Here is a 10,145-nt window from a genome sequence, read left to right on the forward strand (position 1 = left end):
ACTTGTCCTTGATCTTAAATGCATGTGGTACAGCTTGTAGAGTTGGTGACTCACTAATTAATCAGTGATGGAAGGTGTATGCTCAAGCAAACATGTTGGGTCGTAAGTTTAGCATGTGCTCCGTATCTGTGAAGATCTCACTCTTCAGAGCGTAGGCCTACTGCACACCTTTGTAGTTGCCATGTCAACCACAGTAAACAACCATAACGGCAAAAACCCCTCTTGTTATCATGGTTCTGGGACAGAATTATTTTTCTGTTGCGAAAAATAAAAACGAGGCTCCAAAATGAGTTAGTTTGCCTGGACTATATAGCTGAGCCCAAGGCAGCACAGAAATGTCGCATTGACATGCAGTAAAGACCCTGTGCCTTAATTTATGTAGCCTTTTCAACAAAGGGTCAGTCTGAACCTCGACTAAAGCTCCTGACGAGCATTTAACACAGACACATTTAGCACAGACACATTTAGAACAGACACAATTAACACAGACCTAACTAGCACAGGCACAATTAACCTTACTTGGGAGGGTAGCGCTGGAGTCAAAGGCTGGCCAGCGCCGCCCTACAGGAGACAGCATGCAATTTCAGCGTGGACTTGGAGAGGCTAAAGTGTCATTCAACTAGAGCCTTGTGCATTATTACCCTGGAAATCCAGAGTTCTCGCGAGAGCACAATGGAATTGTCTCTGCGAGACACTCTGGCAAAGATCAATGATGCACATTACTTTTACCCCAACATTCCGGGAACCAGCTAAACCGATGAAGACAGCGCTGCGACGTTGGAGGACAGTACACATTGGTCGTAGTGTTCGAGGTCCGAAATCATTCAGAGTAAACATGGTCTAGTGTTATCCAATTGCGTGCAGTGAGATTTTTAAATGCATGCTTGTTGCCGCCCCTCGAGTTGGGCCATTACATTGTTTTTTGCCAGACCCTTAATCTTTCTAGATTATCAGGGTCTGGATTTTCCAGGCTAGTGCATTACAGAGTAGCTGCTAAAATGGGGTGGCGGGTTGGACTCTGCTGCTGCTACTCCGGGTTGAGGTGGTCTGTAAATGTGACAGAGCCGGACAGTAACGGAGTACATTTACTTAAGTACAGTACTTGAGTACAGTTTTGAGGGATCTGTACTTTACTCTTTACTTTTGGGGAGTACTTATGACTTTACTCAAGTACATTTGAGAGGCAAATATTGTACTCTTTACTCCACTACATTTCTATCCATAGCCGTGAGTACCCGTTACTTCTTCTAAAAAAAAAGGAAAAAGCAAAAATCTCGGAAACCCTCAATTTGTTGTTTCCCTCTCAAACGTAATTGGATTGTGCAGGCGCCACTGATTGGGACAGCCTATTAGCAATCACCTTCAGCTTTCCGCCAAAGCCAACTCCATGGTTAGATTTAGATAAGAGACAAAACCATGGACGAAACAATGAATGAAGACGCAACAGGTCCATCCTGGGAATGTGCCAACCTGTGGCCCCACCTTGCCAGACTATTATATAGAATAGAATAGTATTAGAAATACTGCCCATCCCAGGGCAACATGGTAAAAAGATGAAAATGACTTGATTTTACTTTCAATTCCTTTTACATTCTCCAAGGTATTAACATTAACATTTTTCATAACTCCATGTAGGATGTTTCTGTCCATAAATGTAAGCACTGTGGCAGTAGTAATGCAATATTTCGAAAATGTACTTTTGTACTCTTGATACTCAAGTACTTTTAAAAACAAGTACTTCAGTACTTTTACTTAAGTAGACATCTGACTGTTGTACTTTTACTTGTACTTGAGTAAAATTTAGCAAAGGGTATCTGTACTTTTACTCAAGTAATGAAGCTATGTACTCTGTCCGCATCTGAAATGTGACTGTGTTTGGGTCCCTTTGTATGGATGCTGTAGAGCATGCATAATGCACGATGTAGTGGCACAAATGAACAGATGTACGACAGATGAAGGAAGAGAAAAAACTAGTGTTGAGAGACCAGAAACCAATGAAGAGAGAACACACACCTGAGAGCACACACACACACACACACATGCACACACACACACGCACACACACACACACAGGCACACATACACACACACAAACACATACACACAAACACACACAGCTGTATTTAAGAACATACCACCCCAACTGCACGAGTTTTGTGAAAATCGTTCTATGTGCATTTATTTACATGTTCAGCATATATTTATATGACACTTTGTTATACAGGAATACAGGAAGTCTCCTGTACGTATGTCTTTAGGTAACAAACAAAGTATTGGCAAATGTCAGAATGCAATCATTCACTCTTAACTACAAAAAATATATATATATTATGGCATACAAGTATGATGATGACAAAGAACAAGTATTCGATCAGGAAAATAACCATAATAAAATCCATAAATACAAACTAATATTTGTCATGTTTCCCTTTCACAAGTAATTTGTGTGTGTGTGTGTGTGTGTGTGTGTGTGTGTGTGTGTGTGTGTGTGTGTGTGTGCAGGCTGCAATATGATCACATTTTGTATTAAGGTAATAAATGAATCTCCGCAGGAGTTGCCATGTCAACCACAGTAAACAACCATAACGGCAAAAAACCCTCTTGTTACCATGGTTCTGGGACAGAATTATTTTTCTGTTGCGAAAATTAAAAACTTCCCAGGGAGAATGAATGTTATGTTTTATGTTTGTGTGTTTTTCTTCTTATTTTTTTCTTTTTTTAAAAAAGGCAAAGAGGTGACTTCAGTCCAGTTTTAGCACACGCACGAATACTTAAAAAACAAAACAGAAACAGAAAAACAAAGAAATGAAAAGAACAGAAGTGGGGGAAAAGGAGCAGGACTAGACCACGTCTCTTAGCACGCCGTCACTCAGCCTCTCCATATAGTTCCGCAGCTCTTTGGAGTCGTTGAGCTCCACGTCCCGACACACCCACTGGATGTCCCCTCCCGCGCCCAATCCCGACCCCGATCCCACGCTCTCGCTCGCGGGGCTGCCGCGCTCCGCCGCCGTGCTGAAGGTGGTGAACTTCACGCGCTTCCTCTTACTGGTCGGCGAGTCCCCCTTGGCCTCTCTGCTGCCCCCTTGGCCTCCTGCCCCGCTGGCGTCCGGCGAGCGGCGCATCTGCCCCTGCACGTGCTTCTGTAGCCCCGGGACGCCCCCCCCTCCGCCGTTGAGCAGCTTGCTGCCCTCCTCCAGCGCGCCTAGACTGCTGTCCATCACCAGCACGCCGCCCAGGCCGGTGTCCTCGTCGCGGTGCGGGGAGAGGCCCAGCTCGGCGCCGCCGCCCTCGCTGCCCAGCCACACCCAGTCGTGGGCGTGAGGCCCCGCCGCCGCCCCCCCCTCCAGGCCCCCCTCCTCGGCTCCCCCCAGCTCCTTGTGCGGGTACTTGAGGGCGTACGAGACGCAGTTGATGAGGAACACCAGGATGGCCAGGCAGAAGACGCCCAGCAGCGCGTACATGCCGATCTCCAGGTCGGTCAGGCCCCGCGCCGTCTGCAGCAAGTCTTCGTCGGTCAGGCCCTCGTCATCCTCGCCGTCCATGTTACGTCCTCGCGGCACGTCCACCTGCATTTGCAGAAGAAAGAACAAAATAGAACACGATATACATTTACTGATTATTCTACATTATGCGTGTGTCTCTTTGAATACATACAATGAATACTTTGTTACATACTAAACAAATGCATTTGAATATTGTCCTTTGTTTACTGCCTCAGGACAGTCTATTATGAGCATAACCCACACAGCCAGCTAATGTAAACAGTGCCTCTGAGGAGACCCGGCCTCGGCCATACAGTACACATTTCTAATGAGGGAGCTTGAGTGTGTGGGTTTTATCAAGGCTACTGCCGCAGGCTAACTGGTACTTAGTTTACTTAGTTCCTTGCTATTCATTTGGGCGGATGCTTTTATCCAAAGTGACTAAGATACGTCAATTATTACAAGGGCCAGTCTCCAGGGAGCCACTCGGGGTAAAGTGCCTTGCTCAAGAGCACAACAGGAGGCGCCAGGGATCCAATCCATGACTTTTTCTGGCTACTCCATTCTAGCCCGGCTCCTCATCCACTGCCCTACCTCTACGGTAAGCAAGAGAGGACAGGAGGCACGGGAGGTGCCCGCAGCCAATCAGAAGCAAGGGATAGAGAAACAGAGAGACGACAGCATTTCAAATCAGGACCCTAGACTGGTTGAATATGGAAGACTTCGGAGGCATTTGAGCAATCCTGTCAGGAGCAGATTGACTGAGGCAGCCTCAGCATAATTTGCGCTCTGTGAGAGTTGCTCATGTGCACAACAGTGGGGAGAGCGCGGAATTGATGTTTAATAGGAAGGACTGTCAACATTTCAGACAATTTCAAACAAACAACCACAGCACAAACAACAGAAAGGAATTGAAATGTCACAAGCTTTAGTCTTATCAAATGAGACAGTTTGGAAGCTCTTCAGCGGGTGTTATTCAGTAGTAATTAGGGACTTTAGTAAACAAAAGCTCTGTCTTTGTGTGACTATTATAGTTTCATAGTTTCATGATCTTTTTAAAAAATTCTATATTTGGGCTTTTCAGCCTTTATTTATTAGGACAGTAAAGAGTGGACAGAAGAGTGAGTGAGAGAGAGATGAAAAGTGGGTTCAGGTCATGACGTCAGGTCAGACTCGATCCTGAGTCATCGTGGGCACTGACACAACCTCTTCCCTACTGGCTATTTATCTTGAGGCCACCTAAAATGGAGTGGTTCCAACACGGGTCACAAGGTGAATCCTCACCTGTGCTGGGAAGTCAGCAAAGTCTATGGGGAGCTGGCTGCCGTCGTCCGACAGTTTGTCCCCTCCGGGCCTCCGTAGGATGTCGGTCCTGGTGGTGGAGGCGGCGGTGGTGCCGAGCCGCCTCATGACGGCGTCGCCGGCGTCTGACACGGAGCTGCCGTAGTGCACGCTGGCCGAGGACACGGGCGGGGGCCTCCGCTGGGGCGGCCGGTTCATGGGGGGCCCTCGACCGCCACCACCACCGCCACCGCCGCCTCTGCCGGCGTCCTCGGCCACCTCGGGGGGTTCGGGCGGGCCAAAGCGCACTCGCACCTGGCACGTGCCCGAGGCCAATGTGCCGGCGCGGCGCGGCTTGTAGCGCTGGCACGTCTCGGGCACGCTCAGTTCCACCCTCAGCAGCAGGCCCTGCCCCTCGCCCTGCGCCACGATGACCGGCCAGTGGCGCGAGGACGACGCCAACGAATCGGTGCCCGTCGTGTCTCCAACGCCGGTGCCGGGTGACCGCGCCTGGGTCTGCACCTGCACCACCGTCTCGTCCAGAGACATGGCGCTCAGCTGGAAGCTCCCGGGGTCGTAGAGGTCGAGGGGTGCGGCCGAGCCGTCACTGAACTGTAGCCAGACGCTGACCAGCGCCTCCTGGATGACATTAGGGGAAAAACAGCAGAGTTAACCGTGAGACTGACCTCTCAGCATACATCTGTTCACACTGGCATTTAAATAAGCCCAAACAATGTCTGCACAATTTAGCTAAATTACTGGTTGCGAGATAATACCAGTCATTGGGTAATACCAGTCATTTTCTGTCAAGATGTCAAGAGTATGATCACTCCTCTTAGCATAATAAACATAACTGGGCTCTTGAGCTCTTGAGCATGGTTTGCTGCAGTGGTGTTGTGTGCCATGAGAGCCATTTGCTCATGAAGGCCATAGGTTCATCAGCAAATGTTAAAGACTTCAGTGCTGGGTGACTGGTTCAATTTGTCTGAAAACTTCAAGTTAAGCCTGCCTCAGTATGCCATGTACACACTCTGACTGTTTCAATTTACTTTCAACTTACTTTTTATTCTGTTGTATTAGATAATGTGTATGTGTGTGTGTGTGTGTGTGTGTGTATGTGTGTGTGTGTGTGTGTGTGTGTGTGTGTGTGTGGTGCATGTGTTTGTGTGTGTGTGTGGTGTGTGTGTGTGTGCGTGTGTGTGTGTGTGTGTGTGTGTGTGTGTGTGTGTGTGTGTGTGTGTGTGTGTATGTGCGTGTGTTTGTGTGTGTGTGTGCGTGTGCGACTGTGTGTCTATCAGTCAGTCAGTCTTTTCTTTAGAGCCCACTTTGACAAAAATTGTCCTAAAAGCAATAATTTATAAATCAGTCATTGTGAATGTCAAACAGGATCATTAATGGATTGAAATATTATGAATGTCTTCTATCTAAGGAAAAAAAAAAATGCGGAAAGTGAACAAGAATGTCAAATAATGTTTTGAACAGTATTTGAAAGACAACTGCATCCTGAACTCAAGGAATAAAATAACTTTCTTTTTGTATCCTCCATCTCTTATGTTCTGTTCCTTTCTGACAAAGACTGCTCTGTGGAAAGCAGATACAGAAAATGGGATTATTTCAATAGGGTTTTATATAATGGCCCTCATAACTCCCATGCCCGCCGCGTTCCTTTGCACCCGCGCTGTGTTCGCTCAGAGCACTACCTTCAGTAGTAGTACTGGTCCTCAGATAGAAGGGAGCAACGACAACAACAACAACAACAACACATTACATTTATTAACACTCAAAGCGCATCACATGGAAGGGGTGTCCTCACTAACCCACCACCAATGTGTAGCACCCACCTGGGTGATGCACGGCAGCCATTATGCGCCAGAACGCTCACCACACACCAGCTTGAGATGGAGAGTGAGGGAGTGAATGAGCCAATTACAGTGGGGGATGATTAGGAGGCCAGATTGAATGAGCCAGGTTGGGAATTTAGCCAGGACACCGGGGAACCCCCTACTCTTTGCGATAAGTGGCATGGGATCTTTAATGACCACAGTGAGTCAGGACCTCGGTTTAACCTCTCATCCGAAGGACCGCATCTCCTACAGTACAGTGTCTCCGTCACTGCACTGGGGCATTGGGATCGATCTTTTTGGCCGGAGGGAAGAGTGCCACCTACTGGCCACCCACCAACACCACTTCCAGCAGCAACCTTGCTTTCCAAGGAGGTCTCCCATCCGAGTACTAACCAGGCCCACAAGACAGGTATCCATTGGTCTGGCTGCTGGAGTAGAGAGTAAGTGCATGGCAGGTACTGGTCCTCAGATAGCAGGGAGTAGAGAGGAAGTGCATGGTATGCTATAGGTACTGGTCCTCAGATAGCAGGGACCATCAGCACAGCTTAAGATTAAGTTTAAGTTAGTCTGGTTCCCTTTTTTCTCTGTATGTTTACATCAACGCTGGCGCCTTCATGCACCTTTTAATGGAGCATAGGGAATGTACTGAGAGAGATGGATAGAGGAAGAGCGAGAGAGAGAGAGAGAAAAGAGAGAGATAGAGAACAGGAAGGGATGAGGGACAGGAAGAGAGGGTGAAGAAGAGAGAGTAAGAGAAGAAGAGGAAGAGAGAGAGAAAGAGAACAAGGGAAAAGGGGAAAGAAGAGAGAGACAGGGAGAGAGAAAGAAGAGACCATGAAAGAAAAAGGAAAAGAGAGTGAGATGAAGTGGGAAGACAGCGTGGAAGAGGAGGTAAAGAAAAAGAGAGAAAGAGTGAAAGTGAAAAAGAGAGAAAGAAAGAGAGTGATAGAGAGAGAGAGAGAGTGAGAGAGAGAGAGAGAGAGATACTGGCTCTGGTTCTCTCCTGTAAGGTATGAGAGGCCAATCTTCAGAGACAGCCCAGAGGGCCAGATTAGAGGGAGATAGGAGATCAACACTTTTAAAGACATGCAGAGGGGGGATTTGCTTCACACGGATGTCTCAAATGCCAGTGATAACTGTAGTGTGTGTTTGTTTGTGTTTGTTTGTGTGTGTGTGTGTGTGTGTGTGTGTGTGTGTGTGTGTGTGTGTGTATGTGTGACTAGAGGGCTCTCCTGCACATGCAAACACACGAAACACACAAATCCTTGAGACACGTAAGAAATCCCAATGCCACTTTATAATTAAAGAAGAACAAAAGAAGTACATGAAGATCACATATATCCTAATGCAAACACACACACACACACACACACACACACACACACACACACACACACACACACACACATATACAGTCTATCTCTTTTTTTCTCTGTCTCTCTTTCTCTCTCTTGTGCACTCAGGAAAAGTGGTGAGAGAGGAAGAGATAGAACACAGGAACAGATAGGGAGAAAAGAGTGTATAAAGTAGAAAAAGACAGGGGGATGGGGTGGGAGAAAATAGAAGAGAGGTGAATAGAGAAACTGGGGTAAGCGAGGGAAAGAAAGTGAGATGATAAAAAAGCCAGATGGTAAAAGGAAAGAAAGAGAGCGTGATAAGAAGAAAGAGAAATCTATAAAAAGTCCAACGCAGCTAGCGCGCTTTCTAGCAGCAAGACCTATTTGCTAAAATTGCCTCTCTTCTCTCTCTCTCTCTCTCTCCCTCTCCCTCTCTCTTCCTCTCTCTATCGCTCCTCGCTCTCTCTCTTTGTCTCTCCATTCTTTCCTAAGAGGTACCAGAAAATTGCATCACACTGCACATCCAGCTAACTCCATCTCCCTCTCTCTCTCTCTCACACACACACACACACACACACACACACACACACAGTCACACACACACACACACACACACACACACACACACACACACACACACACACACACACACACACACACACACACACACACACACATGCACAGGGACATAAGAGAAAAACACACGTTAACTCAAACTCTCATTATCTCTCTCCCTGTCTTACTCTCTCCCTCCCATTCTTTCTTTCTCTTTCGTTTTCCATCTCTCTATCTATCCCTCTCTCTCGTACACACGCACACATACACACACACACACACACACACACATGCCTGAAAGCGTCCCTGGCTACCAGTAAATATTGAGCTTCATAAGGCTGTTCCCTCTCTCCATTGATCCCGGCGGTCAGACGTGCTGGTGTTGAAGTGCGGCGCGGTGATTAGCCCTGTCAAATAGCGGATAATTGCACCGCCGGTCTCACGTGACACGATGCCCTGTCTGATTCCGCAGCCCTTGGCTCTCTCTAACGACCCTTTAATTAACCATGACGCCTGTAACCAGGGGCGACACGCATTCTTTAAGACCTCCACTTCACACACATCAGTAGGGAAACCCAAATGTGCACTACACTGTCATCTTCTGGCCATACTTTGACAGGGAATGCTTTTAATTAAAACTTCCTTAGACGCAATATAAAGTTATAATAGTTATACATATAATATAGCGGCAAAACTCTCTGAGGAGATGGGTTGGGAAAGTAGAAACAGTGGGTTACAAATTAAGAGTTTGTTTCCAAAATGCTATATCTCCATTTTTAAAAACATTAAAAAGTCATGCTATTTATTTGTGTATTTCAGGTAATATCAATCAAATTGCAGTTTAAAAATATAAAGATATATCAAATAACAATACCCAAATACAGTTCTACTGAAATTACTTGGAAAACAAAATAGAAAAAAAAGTCTCCAGTTACATATCAATTTACTTTCCTCTCACTGCTACATTTAACACATGGGGGGGGGGGTAATAAATACAAACATTCAGTGGGAGAACGAACAATGTTATCTCATGAATACAGTCAGCAATAGTCTACAAGTGGGTTTATTAATGAGGACATCCATGAGAAGCTGTGAGCGTGTTAATGAACATGTTTGCTCAGTGAGCATGCCAAAGTAGCTCTGCCTGACAGCTTTGTTAAAATATTCATCACAAAACAATGAAATGTGGCTTTGTGAGAAGATTCCTTAATTGTCAGGCAAAGATGTTACCGTAGTTTGGATGGAGATACATTTAATAGAACTACACCGTGTAATCAGTTTCACCCTTGCTGCCAATAGGGGGGAGGAGGGTATTGTCAACAAGTCCATAAATCTGTCCATCCACCTGTCTGCCTCTATGTGTGTTCACTCAACAACAACAACAACAACAACACCAACAACAGCAACAACAGCAACACTACATTTATTTAGTGCTTCTCAAGGCACCCAAAGCACTTTTAGAGTGAAGGGGGAACTTAACTAACCATAAACATGTAAACATATGTAAACATAAACTGTGCCAGAACACTCAGCACACATCATCTTGAGGTGGAGAGTGAGGAAGCCAGTGAATGAGCCAAAGTCACATAGCGTAAAAAGCACTGGTCCATTTGTAGTTCAGTTCTTCACAAGGCAGTGAGTCAATA

General features: G+C 46.3%; 1 protein-coding gene across 1 annotated transcript in view; it reads right to left on the reverse strand.

Annotated features, from left to right (window-relative positions):
* Positions 1-2,245: 2,245 nt before the first annotated feature.
* The window catches only part of LOC143106812 (transmembrane protein 132C), a 239,101-nt gene continuing 231,201 nt past the window's right edge, over positions 2,246-10,145 (reverse strand). The window contains exons 9-11 of the mRNA XM_076271289.1: positions 5,270-5,402; positions 4,767-5,215; positions 2,246-3,566 (exon numbers count right to left, since the gene is read on the reverse strand). Coding sequence (XP_076127404.1) covers positions 2,841-3,566; positions 4,767-5,215; positions 5,270-5,402 — 1,308 coding nt within the window. The 3' untranslated portion in view covers positions 2,246-2,840. The remainder of the gene's footprint in view (positions 3,567-4,766; positions 5,216-5,269; positions 5,403-10,145) is intronic.

This window comes from Alosa pseudoharengus, unplaced genomic scaffold (assembly GCF_046254945.1).
Source record: "Alosa pseudoharengus isolate Yale_2024_CS ecotype anadromous, Long Island Sound unplaced genomic scaffold, YU_APseudo_1.1 YU_APseudo_1.1_scf_6, whole genome shotgun sequence".
Lineage (NCBI taxonomy): Eukaryota > Metazoa > Chordata > Actinopteri > Clupeiformes > Clupeidae > Alosa > Alosa pseudoharengus.